The sequence below is a fragment of the Plecotus auritus genome, assembly GCF_963455305.1.
Source record: "Plecotus auritus genome assembly, chromosome: 13".
Lineage (NCBI taxonomy): Eukaryota > Metazoa > Chordata > Mammalia > Chiroptera > Vespertilionidae > Plecotus > Plecotus auritus.
Window position 1 is genome coordinate 11634063 of NC_137779.1, and position 26239 is coordinate 11660301.

Consider the following 26239-nt stretch of genomic DNA (forward strand, 5'->3'; position numbering starts at 1 on the left):
CACACGTAAGCATTCATACATTAGATCTGATTTAAATCATTTGACTTCTTTAACCAATAATTTCTTCAACCTGTTCTTTCTCAAATAAATACAAGAACAAAACTGTTTAAAAAGTTCCTCCTATGTTTCAAACAATAAATTTCTGACAGATATTCTCCTATGCTTATACAATATGTTAGCCAGGAAGATATACAACTTGTTTTACATCAAGCAGATTTATAACTATGGTAATATCTAAAGGTATTTGAGTGATAAGTAATGGTTTTAGTAAGCAGAGGTTAGCAAATCGTTTGATAAAACTAGAGACTCTAACCTTCTGTCTACAAAAACTATGCTGACAATATGAACATTCTGCAGGTTTAGGCATCAGAGAGACAGGCCAGAAGAGACAAGGACAATTTTTGTCTCACTTTCAGTTACAAATTTTGCTTTATCAGTGAACCTGACAGATACGTTACGGCAGTGCTTACTGGCCTATAAACTCATTCCACAGAGAAAACTTTGAACACCAAACAGTGGAACTCTGTCCAGGGAAGGACCCACTTTTGAGTTACAACAGCTGGAGCATCTACAGGGTATTCACAAACTTTCAGCTTGGGGCTCATCTGGACATGTCTGGAGACAGTGCACATTTGGGGACCAGATCAGTTCACCCTGAAACAACTGATACATGGGCAACTGCTGCTCAGAGTAAACAGAATGCATCATTTGGGATGCCCTTTTAGAGAATGCCCCAAATTCACCATACCCTGAAGGGGAAAAAAACAATCCTGAGCCTTTAGAAGACACCTAAACAACAAATTTGAGAAATTAATGGTCGACTGGGCATGCTAGAAAGTTACTGTGAAGAAAAAGAAGAGTAACAAAGAATCCCTAGTGAATACTGAACCTGTGCCCTAAAATAAGAAAAACAACAGGTGGTCAGTTGTTCGAGAAACAAGTGCAGTTTTTCCTGATTGCAAGAAGTGATTTGTAAGACTGCATTTCACTGAAAAATAGAATAATACAATTCAATCCTTAATTCAACTTTTAGCTAAGTTTTATTGGTCAGTAAATAAAACATTTCTCTGCTGCCTAATTCTTAAATTTTGCCATGTTTAAAAGTACTGAATACTCCTTACAGGGTATCCATTCACCTAATATTAGTGAGTCTTACCTCAAAAAATACCTGAATTACAAATTCCCCAAAATAAAAGGGAACCAATGTAAAAAGGTAATTCTTAAAAGATACTTGTATTATTATATTTCCACAGTTAAATCCATATATGGGCCATACTGACCAAATGTCACCGAGACCTAGATGATACACTCAGCAAAATGGGTTAGTTCTGGGGGGTGGATTTTGATTGAAGAGAATGTGACAGAATAAAACTGAATATCTGAGCCTACAGATCCTTTCCCTCTGCTCTGCAAATTGGAGTTTGTCTGTTAGCTCTTCTTAAGAACACAGCTAAGCTTCTAAAAAATTTTTTAAACATGATTTGTTATGGAAGTCCATTTGTACAACAAAAAGACAAACAAACAGAAAAGCATCCAGCCTTGATTTCCATTCAAACAGCTGAACTTGGCCAGAAGCATGCTTCCTGGCAATGAAGGTGGCAGAACAAAATAAATGCAGCCCAGAGGATGCCAACATGAAACCTAGGCAGAAACATCACAGAAAAAAAGGGCAGCTTTAACAGGAAAAAACCTGGACCATATTAGATGCTAACCCAAAAGTCCACTTTTCATGAAATGTAACTTTCTCAGGAAAACCACCCCATAAGTGGGCCAGAACAGTGGTCGGCAAACCACGGCTCACGAGCCACACGTGGCTCTTTGGCCCCTTGAGTGTGGCTCTTCCCCAAAATACCACGGCCTGGGTGAGTCTATTTTGAAGAAGTGGCGTTAGAAGACGTTTAAGTTTAAAAAATTTGGCTCTCAAAAGAAATTTCAATCATTGTACTATTGATATTTGGCTCTGTTGACTAATGAGTTTGCCGACCACTGGGCCAGAAGAACGGGGAAAGGATGTAAGAAGCAACGGAGCTGGTGAGGGCTGCCAGGAAGGAGAGAGGACAAAGTAGGGCCTCAGGGGAAGGGAAACTGGAATTTTGATTAAACATAAAAAGAATAAACTCAAAAGAGAATCCATTAGATTTAAGAATCACACCAATTCCTTTTAACAAATATGAGCAATAAAAAAAAAAAGTGTTACCACTTTTTTCTTAGCAATTAGGGACAACAAAAATGAAGGCTCAGCTCCCTGCCTCTCCCATCATGGGAGCCAGCATCTTGTGAGTCTCAGCAGACAGTCTGCAACATGGATCCACAAACATTTCTTGGCATCAGGGCTAATCTACCAATAGTGCAGAAAGTAAATATACAGGGCAATTAAAACCAAATTCCAGCCGAAACCGGTTTGGCTCAGTGGATAGAGCGTCGGCCTGCGGACTGAAGGGTCCCAGGTTCGATTCCGGTCAAGGGCATGTACCTTGGTTGTGGGCACAACCCCAGTGGGAGGTGTGCAGGAGGCAGCTGATTGATGTTTCTCTCTCATCGATGTTTCTAGCTCTCTATCCCTCTCCCTTCCTCTCTGTAAAATATCAATAAAATATATTTTAAAAAAATAATAATAAAACCAAATTCCACAGTATTTGATTCAACTGTTTACTAAGCAGAAAGATCAGTATAGTTGGTCCTTTGTCTACCGCTGACAAGTGGTTTTTATATACTTTATTACAAATAAAACAATCTTGCTTGATATAATATCTGTCATCTTACAAACATGACTAAGCAGTCCTAAAATAATGTGTATCTCTAGGAACTAAGCTTTCTTAAAAACAAACAAATGAACTATACTATTAGTAAATACCATATCTAAATCTATACAGCATCTTTAAGCAATGTGAAAATGAAATTATGATTTATTAATTTACATAAAAATTACTTTATACATTGAAGAATAGTTTTTCAGGTTGTAAAAAAAACAAAGTTTGAAGCTGTCATTATTGGGATTCATGGGACGTGGTTTGTTCCTCTATCACTTGCTTCACAATTTCTGCCAGTTTTAGTCGATCTACTTTATCTGTGAATCCACGACCTGAAACCCAAGAAAGAAAAAGATCAATCTCCAACTGTTTGGGAGGAGACAGGTTCTTGACAGGAACCCGGTAAGGTACACCTTACCAGTGTCCCGTTCACCTTCACCAATGGAGGAACCATACCCAACACTGGTCAAAAGCAGTTCAGACCCCCCATTTTGCAAGTAGCAATTGAGTAGTTCCATTAAGCTGGCAGTAAAAATCCAATGTTCACTACAACAGCAAACAAGGAAACTATGAAGAAAAAGATGTTTGTAATATATATGTCTGACAAAGGACTCATATCAAGAATATATAAAGAAGTCATACATCTATACAAAAGATATAACTCGACAGAAAAACTAGCAAAAGAAGAGGTACTTCACAAAGGAAGAAATCTAAATGGCCAATAAACATCTTTAAAGTGCTAAAGTTCATTAGGGAAAGGCAAAGTAAAATGACACTGTAATACCACTATAATCTATCCAGAATGACTAAAATAAATGGAAAGATAGACAAGAGTTGATGTGGAAGCAGGGTATGTAGAACCCTCAAACACTGCTAGTGGAAGTATCAACCAGAACAGTGGTCGGCAAACTGCGGCTCGCGAGCCACATGCAGCTCTTTGGCCCCTTGAGTGTGGCTCTTCCACAAATACCACGACCTGGGCGAGTCTATTTTGAAGAAGTGGCATTAGAAGAAGTTTTAGTTTTAAAAATTTGGCCCTCAAAAGAAATTTTAATCGTTGTACTGTTGATATTTGGCTCTATTGACTAATGAGTTTGCCGACCACTGAACCAGAATAACCACTTCAGAAAACTCTTAGCAGTACCCACTAAAGCCAAACAGATGGATACCTCCGTGAACCAGCCATCCAATGCTAGATGAGGTAAGAGAAATTAGTTCATCAAAACATTCTTCAAAAGATAATACACAAGAGCATTCATAGCAGCCCTTTTCTTAATTACCAAAACTTGGAAATAACTCAAATGTCCAACAGTAAACTATCTACACACACACACACACACACACACACACACACACACACACACACACACACACAAAGGGGTGGGCAAAAGTAGGTTAAATTACCAGCCACCATTATCAGAAGGATACAAAAAGAAGAATGTAAATACATAATACAATCAATAAATGATAAAAGAATAAACTTTTGCATACTAACAACTTTAAACCTACTTTTGCCCATCCATGTGTTTGTGTGTGTGGCGAGAGAGAAAGAGAGAAACATATATTGAGAATATAAATGTATATATAGAGAATGAGAATGATCTGCTACACACAAGGCTGAATCTCACAAATATAATGTTAACTAAAAGAAGCCAGACACAAAAGAACATAGAGTTGTCTGATTCCATTTATATAAAATACACATCAATAGCGCTAGCAATCAGGATTGTGGTAACCCTTGGGAGTGGGATGTAGTGACTAGAAGAGAGTCCATGTTCCACTACATGTTCTAGGGGCTAGTTATAAGGAATGTTCACTTTGTAAAAATTCATCAACAGGCCCTAACCAGTTTGGCTCAGTGGATAGAGTGTCGGCCTGCGGACTGAAGGGTCCCAGGTTCAATTCTGGTCAAGGGCATGTACCTTGGTTGCGGGCACATCCCCAGTAGGGAGTGTGCAGGAGGCAGCTGATCAATGTTTCTCTCTCATTGATTTTTCTAACTCTCTATCCCTCTCCCTTCCTCTCTGTAAAAAAATCAGTAAAATATTTTTTAACTCATCAACAGTACACACTTCAAATGTGATCACTTTTCTGTATTGATATTTCAAAATCTTTTTAAAAACATACCAGGGAAGCTAATTTCTTCCAGGTTATTACTCTGGATTTCTCTTGTCCAAGAACCAAGCCAGACCCTAGCTGGTTTGGCTCAGTGGATAGAGTGTTGGCCCCCAAATTGAAGGGTCCCAGGTTTGATTCCAGTCAAGGGCACGTATCTTGGCTACAGGCTGATCAGGAGTGTGAGGGAGGCAACCAATCTATATGTCTCTCTTACATAGATGTTTCTCTCTATCTCACCCCATCTCTTCCATTCTCTCTAAAAATCAGTGGGAAAATATCCTCCGGTGAAAATTAACAACATTAAAAAAATAGCTCCAGCTAGGCCCCCAGAGATTCCTACATGTCCTAAACAATCACTTCACTGTATTCCTGGGGGAAGAAGTAATTAAGGCTCCTACCATTCCAGCTGAAGCTTTGCAGAGTATCTCTCAGGAGTTTGCATTCCCGGTTATACTTCCAAGCCTCTTGCATTACTTCATTCAGCTTTTCATCTTCATTCTCGCCTATTGATAAAGATAAAGAAGTTGCATTTCCCTGCAGCATTATGGGATTTTAGTGTCAGAGATGGAAGGACAGATGTTCAACTTGTTGAAAAGCGATGACTAAAGGTACCAACTTCACCCGACACTGCTGTTTTGCTAATCTCTACATGACATATAGACCACTTCTGGTCTTTGAATTCATCTACTGGCACAGCCTCACACAAATCCTCTGGTGGCCCCAGAGTCTTCGCACTGGGGGATGGGAATAGGCATTGTCAGACTATTGCTGAGCAAAAACAGCTTAGGTTTCTGGTTAACCTAATAGTTCAAGAGATAGAGGAAGAACAAGGCTGAGCGGGCTACCTTCTTTCTCCTAAGCTCATTTCTTACTTTGGAAGGCTATTGGAGGTACACTAAATATGAGTTCTCTTAAAATGCAAGAACTAGGAAGACAGTTTTCTGACCTACTACTTGAAGGATCGCTTTCATTTTCTGAGAAAAAGCCCATTACGCCCCATTGAGTGGGGAAATAACATATTGAAAGCAAACTCTCACCCAAAAGAATCCACGTATAAGTCACACACTGCCCATCACAAGAGTAGCAGCAGAGTTCACTTCTGAACTGGGGGCGTATTCTCTTTATAGTCACAAGTTAATAAAGCCTTGAACTCTAACGGCTCTGGAAATGATGTCTCCTGACCTTCTCAAACTGAGCATGACCCTGTCCACATTTTCCATTCTCCATCACATGCCCTCATTAACAAAACAAGAAAATATAAAATTACATGCTGTACCTGGCACTGGCAATTAAACCTAAATTACAAATGTCACAGAAAACCAAAGGAAGGGTAGAACTTACCCTAACCCACCATCCACTCTTTTGAATGGGTAAAGACTGATTTATATAATGTACTTACTTTCTTATACACAAAGATGAAACAGACAACCTCAAATTAAACCACTCCTTTTGTCATGTGCATGCATGCACATGTACACACATACACACACACACACACACACACACACACACACACACACACACACAGCATTTGTAAATGGTGTGACCTTTACCAGCCTGGGGGAGAATACATTGAGCAATCACATCTCGGAGCTTTTCCAAGGCAACATTTGAGTCCTCGGTTCCATTCTCACGGTCGTGGATATAAACACCATCCTTTGGCTTGGTGCTTTAAAAGTTTGGGGGAGAGATAATAACAAGGTAAGACCCAAAAACCTAACACTCAACAGATGTTAACTCTAAATGTAAGGCAACAGATTTTTCAGAAAATTAACTATACAGCATCTCCAACTTTTGATGCTATTTAAAAACAGCTTATTCTGCCGAAACCGGTTTGGCTCAGTGGATAGAGCGTCGGCCTGCGGACTGAAGGGTCCCGGGTTCGATTCCGGTCAAGGGCATGTACCTTGGTTGCGGGCACATCCCCAGTGGGAGGTATGCAGGAGGCAGCTGATTGATGTTTCTCTCTCATCGATGTTTCTAGCTCTCTATCCCTCTCCCTTCCTCTCTGTAAAATATCAATAAATAAATAAAAACAGCTTATTCTTCCCACCTTCTTAAGAGGCGGCTCACTGGTTGAGCATCAACCTATGAACCAGGAGGTCACTGTTTGATTCCTGGTCAGGGCACATGCCCAGGATGCGGGCTCGATCCCCAGTGGGGATCAAATTCCTGCAGGAGGCGGCTATCAATGATTCTCTCTCATCATTGATGTTTCTATCTCTCTCTCCCTCTCCCTTTCTCTCTGAAATCAATAAAAAAATATATTTTTTAAAAGGCAGAAAATGGGCCACCCAACCATGAACAAGAATAGATGAAATAAGCTCAGTTACCCAAGTAATTTCCTCTTCCTCAGAATGGGGTTGTTCACAGAGTGCAAGGGTTTGAGGCTGACTTTCAGATCCTGGATTCGCATGTTGGCCAACTGTTCCGCATGAGCCTGCTGGATTCCTGCAACCACCGCCTGAATGCAAACACTGTCGTCAGTTTTTCATATTCATTTCTGAGTACCTAGAAAGCCGATCTAAGAGCATGGGAAGGAGCTCAAAGAATTAAGAAGGCAATTTCACTATTATGCTGGCCGTATACAAATTCTGATAAAGCAGAGATTCTTCCCTGTGGACCAGCAGGGCCCAGAAGAAATACTACTGAGGCTCATGCTCACAGTCATTGGCAAGGGCAAGTATAAAGAGAGGCATACGTGTCCATCAGAGAAGAGGCTGGCAAGCTACTGCCCGAGAAGCCTCCCAGATTGCTCCCAAAGTGTAGACAGGCACCTCAGCCCCTGATGGCTCAGAACCCCAACCGTTTTCACACACTGAGTGTGGTAGACACTCGAGCACTGGTCTATACTCCAGTCAATTAATGTATAATAAGAAATAACTGTCACGAAGTGTAGAACTTGAAATCTGTGTCTTTATGACCAATGCTTGTTCTCACTACGGGCAGACCAATGAGGGAAGGCAAATACTCAGCAGAAAGCTTTGTAAGAACGAGATGATCCTTTAAAAAAAAAAAAAAAAAAGGACAAATTCCTGCGTGAGTGAGGATTTATCCTTCCCAGAAAAACATCAGGAAGGATAAATCACACCATAGGTTAGCTCACTTTTGAGGGGTGAGATTAAGGCAAGGAAATGAAAGGGAACTTTTGCTTTTTATTTTATATATCTCTGCACTGTTTGAATTTCAACAATAAATTCTGACCATTTAAAAAAGCAGTTCAAAAACAAAAAAGCAGTTCCTTGTTAAGCATGCTTTTAGATCAGGAAGAGTTTACAGGAACTGTAACAGCTAGCCCTGGCTACACCCCTCTGGACCCTCATATCTATCTCTTCATCAGTGATGGCCCAACCAGAAAGATGGGAATAATTCAAGGGCACAAGTTCAGGCTCCATCTCCTAGCCAGGGCTTAGATGGGACACTATTCAACGTCTGCATATGTGGCCATTTTCCCAAAGTTGACCTACCCACATCATGACCACATCATTCTTTAACAATAGGAATACAGTGTCACAGTGACCTACCACATCATTCTTTAACAATAGGAATACAGTGGCCTAGGAGCCACTCTTTCTCATTAAGAAGATTCTGCAAATCCATACTTGACTTCATTATGCACTAATTTTAAAGTAACTACAGAGGCAATTATTTCTTCATGTCCAAGATTTTGAAGAAAGCTACACTGAAATCTCATGTACTGACAAACAGATACAAATAATCCTTTTGGATTTAGACTGACTAAACCATTTTTGTACTACTGGGCACATTTAAACCAGGTAGGTAACCATACACAAATCTGAGATGGCAGAGAATTCTGTTCCTTCCAGCTCTCCTTTCTCTCCCATAAACTAAGGAGGTCTTAGCATTCTCTTTTCCTATTCATTCATTCTATGTCACACTTCAACCCCATCCCTTTTAGGAGGGTAGCATTCTCCCTGGCCAGGTTGGCCTATTGGCCACTGCCTTTGCCTCTCAGCCACACTCCGTTTCCAGACCACAAATCTCATTTGAATGTCCACCTACCCCTTGAAACAATATCTAAAACCTAAAAGATTTCCCTTCACTCAAACTAGCCTCACTCTTGATTTTCCTCTATTTGTCGATGGTACCACCTGATGTGCCACCCAACAGTTCCTCTAGTCAGTCACCAAAAATTGTAGAAAATTGTCTTCAAAAGTATTGAGCCTATTCATTCATCTCTACTTCTCTGCTCTCAGAGCCGCCCTCATATTCTAATTTACCACAGAAGTCCTAGGTTGGCAAGTCTGCAAGTCTGGTTAACCACTCCTAAACACCTTCCCTATGCAAACATCTTCTCAAATATCTACAATGGCCTCTCAATTACATCCTAGTAAGATAAGACTAGCCTGGCTGTTGTAGCTCAGTGACTGAGCATCAATCCATGAACCAGGAAGTCACTGTTCAATTCCAGGTCAGGGCACATGCCCAGGTTGCAGGTTTGATCCCCAGTAGGGGGCATACAGGAGGTAGCTGATCGATGATGCTCTCTCATCATTGATGTTTCTCTCTCCCTCTCCCTCCCTCTCTGATATCAATAAAAATCTGTATTTTTTAAAAGATAAGACCTGCTACTTTCAAAGCCTGGCCTTGTCACACGTATCTCACTGACTTCCCATTCATGAAGTTAGGTTGTTTTTCCCACTGACGATCATAGGGAGGATATTCCTTTGAGTGTTGTGCTCCCTTAGTGTATATTTACAGGCCTTGATCTGGGTCTTTTATGGGAAGCTATTTCCAACCCTGATTTTCAGGAAACCAGAGATGTCTCTCTGGAAAAGACTACATTGTTTTGCCTTTAACCCCTCACTAAGTCAAGTTCCCAGCATTCCTTCTCAACTCATCCGTATCTACCAACAAAATAAGTCTCATTCAAAACCTTATGCATGGAGAGTGGGGGCAGCCGGGGAGAGGTCAATGGGGAAAAAAGAAGACTTATGTAATACTTTAAACAATAAAGAATTTAAATTTAAAAACAAAAAAGACACCTTATCCATCATCACTTGAGCAGAGGGTAGAACATTATCCAGGGCCTCAGTCGAGTTTAGCCAGGGGTGGTCCAACACTCCCTCAATGGTGAGTCTTTCCTCTGGTTTGACCTTCAAGAGCCTGTGGAGAAAAGGCCAACAGGGCTGCCATGTACAGTTGCTTCCAGACAACCAGGAAGTTCTGGGGTCTGGTACTAACCAGCTCTAGTTTCTGACTTTCTTCCAACTCCTACAAGCTTAGACTTTCCATCTGCAGAGCGGGGGTGGGGTTCTAGTCCCTAACCACTAGCTGTGAGAGCTCTGTGTCCTTAGGCAGTCCTTTCCATCTGTACAAAGTGAGGTAAAAGTGGTAGGAAAAAACTTAACCCAGAGATACGTCAGCCCAGTAATTAATCTAATATGTAGGATTAATAAAATAATGCTACATATTGCTCACAGTTCCTGAGACCCTGAATCTCCATGTTGGTGTTTTTAGGGCAGTGAGCTCTAATTCCCAAAATGGCCTGAGAGTGCTCTTTTGGCTAATAGTGGCTACAAAATTAGTTGAAGGGCAGGAGGTTTTGAAAACCCAGGTTGCTACTTGTGGTAAAATCTCGGATGTTACCATACGGTAGGACATGAACCTTTTATTCCAGAGACATTCTAACATTCTAAAGCTACATACCCAGAGACTCTGAGAAGGGAATGGCATTTCCTTCTCAGTCTTGTGTGTTGCTCTGATCTGACTTCTTTACATCGTATGTATTCATGCTGATGCAATTCCTAGCTCACCCCAGCATGCTCCCTGGGCTATCTGCAGCACCTCCTTCCAACTACATACCCTCCCATTCCAAATGTCAGAGTCAGGACAACATGCCTATTTGCTCTTTTATTCTGGATCATTCTGAACAAACAGCTTCAGATTCTAAAGAAAGTATTCATGTTGCTCTAGTGATATTCTACAGAACTAACAAAGAACTACTTAGAGGATACTGATATTTTGGTTAAGTAGCCGAAAAGACAGGATGGGAAGACAGATAGTGATTTAATTGCCTCCATCCTCCTAAAAAACTTTTGCTTATATGTTTTAGAAACTAGCCTCTCTTTAGATATACAGACCCCTAATCAACAGAACAAGCTCACTTATGAAATTTCCGTAGAGAAAGGATTGTACTTTCAGGAGACAGTTCCTAGATACTGCCCCTTTAATGCTTATCTAGATCACACTACAGATAAAGAAACTGAAACCAAAAAAGGAAAAACTGCTCAGTGAAACCAAGCAATAGGAATACTAGAACAGTGCCCAAGACCCAGGCAGCTAAGCCTCCCACATATACCTCAACTTTAGTTCTGACTTCTTACCTAGCCCTCCAGCTACCAAAGGGCTCTGAATGTCAACTGTCCCTCATCTACTTATTAGCCCTAATTCTTCTAACTCTTCCCATCTTCATATATGTCAGAAGGCTGGAGGGTGGGGTCCAGGCCCCACACCATCAATGACGTACTCCCACAGCAGCCAAGAAATGAAAAGCCAAAAGCATTATTATCATTTTAATACCCCAGTTCATTCCTAACGTCCATCCCAAATGATTGGCTTACAGACAAGAGGGCACACAGGGGTCAAGGAGCAGAGATTATCACTTAAGGCCCTGAATTAATGCTCACAGAAACACTGGCTACTGAAGGACCTGGATTCACAACCCCAGGGATAAATTCTAGGAATGCAACAGGAGGGAGCAAAGCTCCATTTCCACTGAGGTGTGGACACTAAGAACCCTCATCTCAGGCTCCAGGGGTAAGATTTCTGTGATGCTAAATAGGAACGAGCATGCCTAAGAAACAAATGACTTTTCTCTACCCAACATTCCCTTGTGTTCCACCACCTTAATGCTTCCTTGGTCTCCCTGCCCAGTGGCCCAGGGACTCACTTCCTCACAACATCTTTGGCCATCTCTGAGATCTGGCTCCACTCTTCCTCTGGGAACTCAAAACTGCCTGTCATGATCTTTCTCCGCATGTCCTTTGGGATAGTCCGACTGTGATGTTTGGAGTAAAAAGGAGGGTATCCGCACAACATCACGTAGATAATCACTCCTAAGGACCACAAATCACAGCTCTGAAAGCAAAGAGAAAATGGTCACTCTTAGCAGAGGCACGGCTCCAAAATAAAGCCTCCATGGCTGGCCTAGACATACACAGGCTGATCTATCCAAGAATCACTTAACAGAGACTGGAAAAGTTTCAGGAAGTCTAACTTTTCACTCCATTTTTAAAAATATATATTTTAATTGATTTCAGAGAGGAAGGGAGAAGAGATAGGAACAGCAATGATGAGAGAGAATCACTAATGAGCTACCTCCTGCATGCCCCACACTGAGAATCCAGCCCACAACCTGAGCATGTGCCCTTGAATGGAATCAAACCTGGGACCCTTCAGTCCTCAGGCGACACTCTATCCACTGAGCCAAACCGGCTGGGGCTTCACTCCATATTTTTTATGTGCCACCTACACTACATAGACACACATTAGCATCTCTCATCATTGATGATTCTATCTCTCTCTCCCTCTCCCTTCCTCTCTCTGAAATCAATAAAAGCATATTTTATAAATAAATAAATACATGAAAAAATAAAAGCATTCATTCCTTTGGCCCTGGCCGGTGTGGTTCAGTTGGTCCTGTGCACTGGAAGGTCACCGGTTCGATTCCCGATCAGGGCACATATCTAGGTTGCAAGTTCAATTCCTAGTCAGGCCATATACAGGAAGTAACTGATCAATGTATCTCATATCCATCTTTTTTTTTTCCTTTCCTTTCCTTTTCTTTTCTCTTTTCCTTTTTTTTTCTCTCTCTCTCCCTTCCTCACTAAAATTTTAAAAAATAAATAAATAAAATAAATAAAAGCATTTCTTTGGCCACAAAGGACTCATTGTGCCCGCTCCCTTCCCTCACCCCCCGTTTTTTACTCCTCACCTAAGGACATGTTTTTATTGACTTTACAGAGAGAGGAAGGGAGAGGGAGACAGAGAAACAGCCATCAGCTTTGCCTCCCACATGTGCCCCTACCAGCGTTTGGACCTGCAACCCTTCAGTGCATGGGATGATGCTCCAACCAACTGAGCCACACGGGCCAAGCCTGCTTCTCTCTCTCTCTTTTTTAATTAAGGTTGATATATTTATTTAATTTTCAAAAATTTAATTTATATCTTATTACATATTTTTATTAAAAATGACTTGTCAGTGTAGCAGTGTTCATTTAGTTGCCCAATATAAAGTTTACATTTAGACCAACATATAAACACATTCAAAAGTAATATGAACTGTTTTTTTTCAACATGTTACTCATCTGCAGTGTAATTTTGATGAATGCCATACTAATTCATGAGCACCATTAGATTCACAAAATGGAAAAGGAAGAGAAGAAAAAAATACTGGGAAATTACATCATGCAGGAAATTCATTGCATTCATGCTGAGATTTTAGCAAGTAAATTTAAAGACAAACCTGTCTTTTAAATATGGTCACTGGATTATACAACTAGCCAAATAAATAACCTACAGACCACCATAGCCCTTGGCTCCTGCTGCAAAACCTAAATCGATAAGAACCTTACTTTATATTTCATCAGACAACAACTTAAATTCCAAGTACTCTTCTGCTTGTGTGGCTGCTTCCAGCCTTTTGCACAGGAAGATTAAGGGATAAGAATGGAATGAGCCACATTCCCAGAGGGCCACAAATAGCTCACTGAAAAGAGGCTACCCAGAGGGGTGAAGATAAGTATCTCTTCCCCTACCTTGTTGTAAGTGTAGGGTGTTGGTGAGGTAGGTATGATGCCAAATTTCTCCTTTTGATGCCTTCTCTGTGCCTCTAGTACCTGTCAAGAGTCAGACCAAAGGGAACAGTTTACTGAAAGTCACACCAATGACACACAACCTGAGAGACTCCTGGAAGGCTGAAAAGGGTCCACACTGGCAGTCAACAATAAAAAAAAAACTCCACATAAACACAATACTTTCAAAAACCCTTCCCCACCCCCCTCTTATCACCAGCAATTCATCAGTGCTTGCCCAGGTCAAGAACATTAAGATCAGGTCTCTGGAGGAGATTTATCTCTTCTTCCTGCCCATGAGGCATCTGAGATCACTTTTTCCTGGGGACATCCCTCATGCCTGTGTAAAAGCATGCTGATACATGCAACATGGAAGAATTTCAAAAATATACTGAATAAAAGTAAAACACAAAAGATACATAAATTCTATTTTTATGGAATTCTACAACAGACAAAACTAACCAATAATAACAGAAAGCATGTCAGTGGTTGCCTGCGGCTAGAGTTAAGTTGGGAGCAAACTGACTGGAAAGGCACACAGGGCAGCTTTTGAAGTGATGGAAACGTTTTATAACTTGATTGTGATGCTGATCATGCAGGAGTATCCATTTGTCAAAACTCATCAAACTATACTTAAAGTAGGAGTACTATATATAAATCATACCTCAATAAAGTTGATTCCAAAAGAATAAAATGCCTACATCAAATTAAGCAGCTTGAAGGTTTCTGAAACTGAGTACTCCCCCCCCCCCATTTGTAATGCACGCCTACTAGTGCTGTAGAGTAGAAATGTAAGTGCACAGGCAGCTTGGTGGCACAGCCAGTGGCAGAAACAGAACATACTTACCTGAGGTGCTACATAATAAGGGGTGAACTGGGGTGTCATCAAGTCACCTTGGTCAATTTTGGCAAATCCAAAATCACACAACTTCACTGGGGCATCCTGAAATAAAATAAATGGAAGTCATTGCTCCAGGGTTCTCAGTAAACATTAGAGGGAAATCCAGGTGCAAAGCATGTTACCTTAAGCTCTCACAAGTTTCTGGTTGAGACCGGAGTATATAAGTAGCATATCCTCAGGTCTGGAGACAATGATTCATATTGTGGAATTGTTCTTAGTAATACAGAAGTAATCACTTTCTACCAACTCACAGTTAGCCTTGTTTTATAACTTATAAAGTCAGCATTAAATCAAAATCTTACTCAGAAGCTCCCTGGCTCTATAGATTGGCCCATTACTTCTCACCAACATCAACTTCATTGATAGCCAAAGTAACTTATTGGATGGGACATGGTGTAGGTGTCAGAGGGTAGGGTTGGAGAAAAAAACACACTTTATCAGGGTTAACAGCAAATACAACTGTTAAGTTTTAAGGTAATATATAACAGCATATAGATTCTGGCTCCTTCCTAAAGTCCCCCCAAATAATATCCAAAATCTTAAGACCTACAAATACATATAAGGATCATCCAAAATTATCCATGCGAGGGGCATTTCTCTGGGCTTCCAGCAAGGAAGTAAGTAGGAAAAATTAGCTTCCTAAAGCCTCTTCACTATGGGTTCAGAGCACTCCAAACACATACATACACACCTCCATGCCCACTTCTGAACTATGCTGTGAATGGCAGCACTAAAATGCAGAAACGCAAGGCATCTCACCAAAGAGTTATCCTTGAAGAGCAGATTCTCAGGCTTGAGGTCTCTGTGCGCGATGTTTAACAAGTGACAGTGCTGTAGAGCCAGAGCTATCTGGAAAAGGACATAATGAGCAACCACATCTTAGAAGAATTAACTCTTTAGTGCCCCTAGTTCAGAGAACTCAGGATATTAAAAAATGATCCTTAATTAAGTCCATTAAGACTATGGTCGGTCTTCAATTTTAAAGCAGAAATTAAATAAAACTTTTGGTACCAAGAAACAGAAATGAACTTAGTTTACCTGCAACATGTATTTTGTTAAGCAAAAAGAAAAAGATACGACAGTAAAGTGACTCTTTATCAGAATAAACTGGTGGTAAATCCTGTACGCAATGAGGGAATGACATGTTTCCACCTGCATTCATCTGCAACGTGACAAGCACTGCAGAGTGAACACTGGGCGGACAGCAGGCCTGCTCTCCCCAGCAGGGCAGCCGCACCGACACGCGGCTCAGGAAAGAGCTGCTCTCCAGGGAGCTCAACTTTCAAGCTCTGCCTTCAAGAACAGTGGAAAGCAGCTAACTGGATTTTTCCACCTGATATTCCAATGTGCTCACCCCACTTGGTGAAATGTGGCCTGTTTAGGTAGATGTGAATGGGTTTTGTTTTACAGAAGATTATTAGAGCTCACGCTTTAGTCCTAGTATTTGAAAAATACAAGGTGTAATTTTTTAAATTAAATAGCAAGAGTAAATTCTACCTTTTCTTCAACTCTCAGTATGGAAATGTCTTAGCATTTCAAGAATCGGCTCCACCGCACCAGAAAGGAGGCATCAAAAATGCTCATGAAAAATTTCAAAGGATTTTTTAAATTAAGAACCAATTGTGCTAGGCTTTCTGCTGTTCTTTGCCTTGCTTGCTTGACATGAAGATTAGCTTTGAGGGTTTAGCTTTTGATCTCCTCAAGATGTTATTTCTAGTTGGTTTCCTAGTATTGTCTGTGACATAAATTATTTCTCTAGCAATGAAATGTGATATCAAGCAAGCCCTAGCTTGTGTTGCTCAGTAGTTAGAGCGTCGGCACATGGACTGAAGGGTCATGGGTTCAATTCCAGTCAAGGATATGTACCTTGGTTGCAGGTTCGACCCCCCACCCCCCACCCCTCCCCCCCGGCCCCAGCCCTCTGTCGGGGCCAGTGCAGTAGGCAACCAATCGATGTCTCTCTCACATCGATGTTTCTATGTCTCTGTCTCTCCCCCTCCCTTCCACTCTCTAAAAATCAATGGGAAAAATATCCTCTGGTGAGGATTAATTTTTAAAAGTGGCATCAAAATAGAGAGACTATAACCAGGAATAACCCAGAATTATAAAGACCTTATAATACTACTAAAATCTGAAGAGAGAAAGGTGACCCATAAGCAAAAATTATCTTATTGTCAGAACATATTTTCACACTATACAATCTTTTAAGTGGTATCAGCAACACTTTATCTCAAAAGTTCAATAACAGTGCTTGAAAGCCATGTCTAAAGATATCTACAATCTACAAGAGTTAAGATTACCTTCCTTCCAGAGTTTATTTACATCTTATAACAGACAATTGACAACCACTTAAGAATACAGTTCCCCCTCCCCCAAAGCATAAAAGGTGTCACATTTCTCCTGTCAAAGCATCTTTTCTGATCACATAACAAAGCAGGCAATGAGAGAGCAAATAGAGCTTTTCTGCAAGCTTTCTTTTATTCCCCCCAATGAAATTGTGCTTGTTAACCAACATTGTTGGCAGTTTGATTTGTACCCGGGGTTAACTTGCCTGCTTTGTTACTTGGCTGGCTTGCTTCTCTGTAAAGTGCCGGTGCTGGCTGATTCTGTGAAATAGCTCTCCCCCTTCCATCATCTCCATTACAATTAAGAGTCGAGCCCTGTTTGAAAGCATTTGATTTTGTTAAGTTAAAAAAAAGAATTGAAACATCAAGTAGCTAATCTAAAGAGGTACCTCATCTACAAGTGTGTCATTTACTTCCTAAGTCTAGTCCTACCAAGCCCTTTTGAGTGTCCACTACCAAATGGACACTGTGCATAAGGAATATCCCTGACCTAACACTTTCTAAAAGGCTAAGGTGGGAGTGAAAGATTTAGTTTTGAAAATAATGTTCCTTTTGAGAACATTACACTTAAGTGACATGTTTTGTATAGGCATTTTAGGACAGCTAGAATGAAAATATATTGAAAACAGAATATGACTGTGTAGGACATGAATTTCAAGTCCTTTGGCTGGGTATTGAGCTGTCTTGGTTTTTCATTCTCTCTAAGTGTGTGTGTGTGTGTGTGTGTGTGTGTGTGTGTATCTACTCCCCTCCTCCCCCCACTCCACTAGTTTTTTTCATGTGACCCAGAGGATACCCAGCAAGATAGCTGGAAAGGGTTACAAAATTACTAAATAAAAGCAAAAATTCTCATGTTATAAAGAAAATTTTTTGTATTTTGGTTACCATCCTTTGATATAAATGTTTCCAGCTTCCATCCAAATGCTTTCACCAACAGAGCACAATTGTAAGAAATAATCATTCATTTCCCATTTGTTTTTACAAATCCACCTTCTTTCTCCACCTGGAAAACTTCTTTCTATCCCCTTCAAGTCTTAGTTCCCACGTAACAGCTCTGTGAGACAACTCACCTCCCCAGCCTACAGCTCGCAACTCTCCTTTGTAAACCCAAAGTATTTTATGGATGCCTCTCCTTGGTGCCTATCCCGTTGCTATGATGGCAGATTTATAGCTCATTCCCTCCAACAGAAAACAAACCTTATTTTAATTTTGAATTTCCTGGAAGAGACTTAGAACACCATTCATTGGGCTTGCCAAACATTTGGCAGCTAAAAGAATGATGTTGGTTTCTTCCTTTAAAAGGAATGTCAGACTAAGCAATAAGGGCTTTTTGCCATATCAACCTCTAAAACAATGCCTAGAATAATATTTGGTCCCCTTTTGCTAATTTGAAATAGGATCTATTTTAATTCCACATTACTTGCTTTTTTAAAAAAGAGAAAGTAATCACAGTAATCAGAGGGTCAGGGAATAGTAGGGTATAGATGAAACAAGACTGACCATGAGCTCATCACTGCGAAGCTGGGTGATGGGAACCTGGGGATTCATTATATAATTCTGTCTGCTTTCACAAAAGTTTGAAATTTTCCAAAACAAAATGTAGAGAAGAATGAGACAGAGGGAGGGAGGCAGACGGGGAGGAAGGGAAGGAGTGAAAGGGGAAGAGAGAGAGGGCACAAAGGAGGAAAACCCACTGCACCTTGACCTACATATGGAGAGGTGGGCATAGTGTGATGACCCTGTGCGGTCTTACCTGGGGCTGGACTCATGAGGAAACTGTACACTGTTAGCAAACACTTCGATAATTTGAACTATATTTGGGTGTGTGGCACACATCATGTGCAGGCGTACCTTAAAGAGAAGAGAGGAAATGTTTCTGTGCATAGGAGAGGCCAACATTTTCTCTCCCAACACCCCCACAAAAAACTGACAACATTAGGCACAAGAGGCTAAGCCTATTACAGTAAAAAACCTTATCACCTAGAACAATGGGTCGGCAAACTGTGGCTCTCGAGCCACATTCGGCTCTTTGGCCCCTTGAGTGTGGTTCTTCCACAAAATACCACGGCCTGGGCGAGTCTATTTTTGAAGAAGTGGCGTTAGAAGAAGTTTAAGTTTAAAAAATTTGGCTCTCAAAAGAAATTTCAATAGTTGTACTGTTGATATTTGGCTCTGTTGACTAATGAGTTTGCCGACCACTGACCTAGAATAATGTACAAAACAAGGGAGATCACACACAGATTATCTCCTTAATGCTCTTTCTATGAATGAAACCTCAACAACAGATTACTTGCTCCTGTCCTATCCATTAGCAAATGAATTAGCAAATAATTTATTTTCTTTCAGATATTATTCATATATCTATAAGCAAAAGAGTAAGTCTTTCACTGCACTCTTATTAACATGTCATCACCAGTCCAGATCATTCAAAACAAATGTCTATTTTTAAAAACTAGAAACACATCCGCAGAGCCCTCCTGCAGCCCACTTTCAAGACACTTTTCACCAGACCCTTCCCTGTATTATTTTCCCTCCACTCTTCAAGGATGGTTTCCAGTAAGCAAAAGTGGAAGTAAACCTGAATACTCAACTATGTATAAAAATCGCATTAATTGGAACAAGACTCTACTAACAGTCTTCGGTACTGATAGATGTAGGACTGCTTTTATAATAACATGAATAGCAAAAAAGGGGTAAGTATGAACTTAAATTTAAAAAAAAAATTCTTCATGCATTTATGCATGAAGCTGCCCTACTTATAAAATGAATTATTAGGCACTTCAATATTTAGGCAAGACAAGGCAATAAAAGATACCTCATTTCTAGCTTTTGGACGATCAAAAAGAATTTTCAGTGCAAACCGTTCTTGGGTAGAATTCTTCACACAGACTCTAGATTTGGAGAAAAAATTCAATCAGAAATCATCTATGTTACAGTGAAAACTAACTTAACAAGTTTGTTCTTTGAGGATTGTACTTCTAATCAAGAATATATCCAGGTGCATCAGAACAAACTTGCCCCCAAGGCTAGCAGGTGGAAAGGCAGAGCAGTATCTGATCCACTCTTCCTAGGCCTCAGCTCCTAAGCCAGGTGATGCCAATTTGAGGCCTCTGCTGGCTACAGGTGACTCTCAGTGGCTCCACAGGATCAACATCTTAAAATGATTCCATGTTACAGAACATGTGACTTGGTCACTTAAGTATATTCCTAAATAGATGAGAAATAGCCTAACATAAACACCTCTACTTCTTAAATTAAGGCTATTTCAAAATCTGGCACCCCTGATGCTTCTAATTTAAGATGTATTTCAAATAGCCCTTTTCAGAACAATTTTGTCATAGTTTGCACACGGGTTTCTTACCTAACTGGACCACTAATTCCCGCTCCCAGTTTCTGAGTCCAGTTGATATTATATTCCTCTAAAATGGAGGTTTCCTATTAAAATAAAAAAGAAGGGGCAGAGAATTCAATTAAAAAGCTGAACAATTAAACAGAGGTGGGACAACAGAAGATCTTATCATTCAATATCTCATCTTCCAAGAGAATCTGATAAACAAAGCTTTGTGTTCTATAGGGCTTTATAATTAGACATTCTGTTCCAATGACTAGATTAGGCATATTTTCCAACAAGATCGAAAGCAAGAACTTTAGGTCAAAAAATTTGTCAGCTCATCTATAAGGTCCATTGAAGTAGAACCACTCAATGTCTTGTCTTTGGAGTGTAGGGGTAAAATGCTTCACTGCTAAATACTTACTTGCTTAAATGGTCAAGTATTTTCTGAGATTCCAGAAAAACTAGTCTTATATATGCTCCTATGATATAGAGGCCTATATCCTAGAACAAACTGATCAAATTTTTGGAATAACTGAATAAATCAAGACTTAAATTTTCAAGTAAAATAGCAATAAACATCATAGTAAATTTATATAATTTTCAACAGCACCATTTTGAGTACAAAGATATTCTGTCATATTCATTATGTAACTATACTTTTTATATTTTTCAACAGATTTTTTCAATAGTTTTCAATAGTTCCAGATAGATTCTCTACAGTTTGATGAAAGTTTTCCTGGTATTCGTTAGTCACTGTTATGCTGAGCTTCTGTTGCCTATAGGCAGGAAAGCTGTCACCCTCATTTTTCCACATGTAGGGTTCCACATATAAAACAGGAAACTAACTGCAGACTTTGAGAAATTAGGCCACAACTCATGAGACTTTAAAACTGTTTTGTTGCAATGAAAATCTGATAGACCATATTTATCACTAGAATCTTGATTCCCAGCGTATGAGAACAGGTTATTTGTCCATGAAACACACTCATTGTGCAGTTAGTATGTGCCAGACACCGGGCTAAATCAGAGATGAAAACAGAGCTTCTGCCTAGTGACTATGCAAGAGTATAAAACAAGCTTAGAACAGCCTTCGTAGCAATGCTCAATGAACGTGGAATGATTTACTAAAACAGTGTTTGCCAGGGGCTGGTGGGAAAGAGACAATGGGGGAGTTGGTGCTTAATGAACATAGGACTTCAGTTTTACAAGCTGAAGAGTCTGAAGATGGATAGTGGTGATGGTTACACCACATTATGAATGTATTGATACCACCAAACTATACAGTTAAAAATGGTTAAGATGGTAAATTTTGTTGTATGTATTATACTACAATTAAAAAAAAGAAAAGAAAAAAAGTAAAAGGATGGAAAAAGACATATCACAAGTAACCATAAGAGAGCTGGAGTAGCTATACTGACAGACAAAATAAATTTTAAAACAAAAGATGTTAATAGAGAAAGGGAAGCACTTCTTATAATGATAAAAAGGTCAAGTCAACAGGAAGAAATGCCAATTACAAACATATATACATGCACCTAACAAGAATCCAAATATAAATGAAGCAAAAATTGACAGAATTTAAGGGAAAAGAAGAAAATTCAAAAATACTTGGATTTGTCAATACTCCCTTACTAATAGATAGAAAAGCTAGACTGAAAATCAGCAAGCATATAGAAGACAACATTATCAACCAACCTGATCTATGTGACATCTACACAGCACCCCATCCAAGAGGGGAATGTATATTCTTCCCAAGTGCACATGGAATAGTCTCCAGGATAAAACATGTGCTAGATCATAAGTTTCAATATATTTTTAATCATGGATTAGAGGACAATATTAAGATGGCAACTGTCCCCAAACCCATTAATAGATTCAAGGGAATCCCTGCCAAAAGGCCAATCAGCCTGTTCTCCGGTAGTCAGGCAGCCTGAATTTAAGTGCTAGTTAGAGCCCAGAAAAACAGCTTTCCCAGCTGACCTCCGTTCTCACCACTTGAGGGGCAGCCTCAAAAAGGCAAAACCATGAATGCTGGCTTGCTTTTGGGAGAGTACATCCTAGTCAGTACTGGTTGTCAATTATTTTTAGCTTCACTAATTTGTATTAGTTAGGCACACCCAAATTACTAGGAAGATTCACCAGTGACCTGTCAAGTATGTAAAGGCTAGCCCAGTTGCGTGGCTGTGGTAGAGTATTGATCTTTGAAACAAGAGGTCAAGGTTTGATTCCTGGTCAGGCCACATGCCAGGGTTGCTGGCTAGATCCCCAGTAGGGGGCATGCAGGAGGCAGCCGATCAATGATTCACTCTCATCACTGATGTTTCTATCTCTCTCTCCCTCCCCTTCCTCTCTGAAATAAATAATATATATAAAGAAAAGTATGTGAGGGCTTAAAAAAAAAAAAAAAAGAAAATTACCTTGGGCAATAATGACCAAGTGAAGGAACAGCGTCTCTTTCTGACCCTCTTAAATTGCTATAAGCTAATAGTCACCAAGCTCTTACTAAATGTTAGCTATTGTCATAAGCACATTTAGATATATTTGCTCATTAAACCCTCAAAAATACCCTATGAGCTGGGAGTGTTATCTCCTTTCTATGGATGAGGAACTAAGGGACAAAGAAGTGAAGTTGACTTACTTAAAGACACAGCTAATGAATGGCAAGGCTGAGATTTCAACCCATGAGCCTACCTAGAGAAATTGTTGTAACCACTAAGTAACATTGCCTCCCCATTTATATCTGTCCACTAGAACTATGTCCCTCTTCTGCTCAAAACTCTCCCAGACTTCCCCTTCTTTTTAGGGTCAAAGCCAAAGTTATTCCAATGGTCTACTCTACAAGGCCCTACATGCTCTGGCTTCCCATTACCTCTCTATAACAATCTATACAGACCCACTGCATTCCAGCCACCTTGCTGTTCCTGGATCACACATGAACCTGCACCTACATTGTGCCTTGTACCTACTGTTCCCACTGCCTGTAATATACTTTTTTTTTAATATATTTTTTATTGATTTCAGAGAGGGAGAGGGAAAGATAGAAACATCAATGATGAGAATCGTTGATTGGCTGCCTCCTGCACACCCCCCACTGGGGATCCAGCAAGCAACCAGGGTACATGCCCTTGACCGGAATTGAACCCAGAACCCTTGTCTGCAGGCCAACACTATCCACTGAGCCAAACCAGCTAGGGCTGCCTGTAATAGTCATCCCAAATACAGTGAAGTTTTGCTCCTTCCTTCCCTTCAGAACTCTATGCAAATGTCATCTCAGAGAAGTCTTTCCTGACCACCCTTCCTAAAACAGTACTCCCACCTTTTTTATACCTCTTATTTAAAACAACCTGACAATGTGTATAACCTAATTCCACCATCTAGAATATAAGCTCCATGAGATCAGGGACATCCAGGAGGCTGGCTTTGCACCAGTAGTGCCTAAGACAGCACTGGAGACAAATTAGACAAAGTTGATTTTAAAAATCTGCCACATGTTGCTTAATTTCACAACCCATTCATATAACTTTAGGCAACAATTCTTGACCCTATATCAATAAAATCTGAAAGAAAAAAAATGGGTACTTCAAGGCAGTCTTTATTTTTTAACTAAAAATCAATCATTATATTTTGTGTATGTACCTCTCTCTCTCTCTCTCTCTCTCTATATATATATATATATATATATATGAGAGTATCTAGAGTAAATTCTAGTGTTAGCTGAAATGTTGATTTTAAATCTACTTTCACATGCATAGGATCTGCCTTTAGAGTTTGCTCTGAGTTTTAATGTAGTTGTATTAAGTTGAGCTTGAGTTTATATGATGGAAATCTTGAACCAAAAGATATAATATCTATAATAATGACTAGATATGTAAGTTTATGATGATCTTGATTTCTTTTCAGCTGAGTTCACTCCATCATGTTCCTTCCTAGGTGTTAGATGCTAACAGTGCTTTGAAAAGCAGGCCTGCTCTGCTTTCTCTCTCCAGCTAGTAGCCTATTACTGTAGCCTGCAGATATGCCCGACTGGCCCCATAATTCAGGGACAAGTGCCATCCTCTTTACAGGGTGAGTCCTTATGGTTTTCATTTTATTAATGAGCAGAGTTCAAATTTTTTTAAAACAGTTAAAACGTGTTTCTCTCTCTGGAGATACTGATCTGTCAAAGCAGTCTTTTAGAACCTTTATTTCTATTATTAAAAATTTGATCTCCCTTAATATATACATTATATTTTGATGTATCTTTTAAAAGGTGAAGTTTTTTGGTAATGATTGATGATTTCTATAAGCTTTACCATCCAAAAACTTGTTAGAAGTTTAAGTTCTTTATCAGTTATTGGTCATGGTGATTGTGTCCTGAAAGGGAAAATACAGTAACCCTTAATTGCCAATGGATTCCTGTCCCTCAAAATAAGATGAAATCCTTAAATATGTTGAGTTGACTTAACACTGTAAAATAGTGAATAACACCAATAGACCTTAAGTTTCATGTTCAATTTATACAAGACTCTAATTTCCTAATCATAGCTAGATAATTTTCTCTTAGTGCCTCAAAGAGTTTTTTTTTTTTAAAAAAAAAAAAGTAAATCAGGTTTCAGAAAAACTGTCATTTTATTCGGGTCATTTTAGAACACGTAGTAGCTTTTTGTTGTTGTTAACAGAGCAGTAAGTCACAGGACACCGTTAGCTCTTCCTAAATAAACTCCGTGCTCCCTAGGAGAGGGGAGAGGAAAGAGGAAAAGTGGAGGGAAACACTGAAAAATGAAAACAATATATTCGCCAAAGGACTGGTTTTGTAGGAAGGTGAACCACTTCCTTCTGAAACTGCAGATTTCCAAGAGGCTAGTTTCAAACAAATCGGAGGGATGGGTAAAGTCCAAGTCTCCAAGTGCGGTTGCAGCAAGGGGATCATCCGGAAGCAACTGCTGGCGGCACTTGGGGAGAGATCGAAAGTAGAGCAGTGAGACCCCCCTCCATCCCATTCACATCAAGTATCTCCAAGCCACTCATCTTCTGTTCCAGGTGAGCACAAATCACACCCCCGCCTCAACCGGGTTAGATCCCGCCCCCCAGGCCCCCACACAAACCCTTCGCCCCAGGGCTGTAAAACGCAGGCCACGGAATCCGGGGGAGACCGAAACCCGGGAGTCGCTGGAATCTCACCCCAAGTTCCCTCCGTTTCCTGAAGCCGGAGCCGAGAGGAATGCCACAAGGGCAAAGCGGGGAGGAACGAGGCATCTCCCTCTTACCTTGATGGCTTTCTCCATGTCGCTCTCCGACATGCTCCGCGGGGCCCCTACGGCCGGGAGCGGCGGAGGCTGCGCAGCGGTCCGGTCCCACCGCAGCGAAGGGAGCAAGGGGCTTGGCGCCCAGGCCCCTGGGCCTCGGGGAGAGGGGCAGCAGCCGCCCCCAGGGACCGGCGGGGATGGCCCCGGCGCCGGCTCGGCGGCGGCAGGCGGCTCTAGGCTGGCGGCGGCGGTGGCGGCGGCGCCAGCCCCTGGGGACAAGCCTTTGTGCTGGGCCCTGCGCGGCTGCTTCCCGGCCTCATCCCCGGCCGGGGACGCAGGCTCCCGCGGCAGGGCGAGGCGGAGAGGGCCCCGGTCCCGAGCGCTGTGCAGGGGCCTCGCGGGGCCGCCGCTTAGGCCCGGGCTCGCCAGGTCCTCAGGAGGAGCCTGCGCCTCCGCCTCCGCCGCCGGCACCGCCGCGAAGCCGACGCCGAGACTGCCGCCGCCGCCGCTGCTGCTCCCGCTGCCGCTTCAGCGCCACACATCGCCGGGACACCCGCGCCGGGCAGCCCCGCCCGCCGGCGCCGTGCCCCGCCTGAGCTCCCGGCAGCCCCGCCCGCGCCCGACCCCGCGGCCCACGACTCCACGCGCCCCTCGCCGCAGTCCGCCGGGGTTTCCGAGCCGCCGCCCAGCCGCGCGGGGGACTTGCAGGCGCCTGCCGGGGCCTCCCCAAGCGCCGCAGCGGGCCAGGCC

At 41.2% G+C, this 26239-nt stretch overlaps 1 protein-coding gene across 3 annotated transcripts; it reads right to left on the reverse strand.

The window, feature by feature from the left end:
* Positions 1-1023: 1023 nt before the first annotated feature.
* MAPKAPK5 (MAPK activated protein kinase 5) lies at positions 1024-26220 on the reverse strand. Of its 3 annotated transcripts, XM_080649829.1 has the most exons (15): positions 25999-26220; positions 25511-25702; positions 20292-20365; positions 19746-19821; positions 18684-18781; positions 17137-17245; positions 15345-15434; positions 14532-14627; positions 13649-13729; positions 11782-11969; positions 9875-9995; positions 7202-7332; positions 6422-6537; positions 5267-5371; positions 1024-3082 (listed from the first exon to the last, which is right to left on the reverse strand). In XM_080649829.1, the coding sequence occupies exons 1-15, from the start codon at positions 26029-26031 to the stop codon at positions 2988-2990; spliced, it is 1605 nt and encodes a 534-aa protein (XP_080505955.1). In that variant the 5' UTR covers positions 26032-26220; the 3' UTR covers positions 1024-2987. The 3 variants fall into 3 exon arrangements, with proteins under 3 accessions (XP_080505955.1, XP_080505954.1, XP_080505956.1); XM_080649828.1 differs by having other exon boundaries at positions 2639-3082; positions 6416-6537; positions 25511-26000; XM_080649830.1 differs by lacking the exons at positions 18684-18781; positions 25999-26220 and having other exon boundaries at positions 2639-3082; positions 6416-6537; positions 15345-15430; positions 25511-25672.
* Positions 26221-26239: the final 19 nt, after the last annotated feature.

Coding starts and splice junctions, on each gene's coding strand:
- MAPKAPK5 (XM_080649829.1), bottom strand. CDS start 26,031: ATGTGTGGCGCTGAAGCGGCAGCGGGAGCAGCA. Junction 7,333..9,874: donor CTCAAGTGATGATGGATAAG/GTGTCTTTTTTG, acceptor GTTTGCATTCAG/GCGGTGGTTGCAGGAATCCA. Junction 5,372..6,421: donor ATGTATTCTCCCCCAGGCTG/GTAAAGGTCACA, acceptor CTTTATCAATAG/GCGAGAATGAAGATGAAAAG.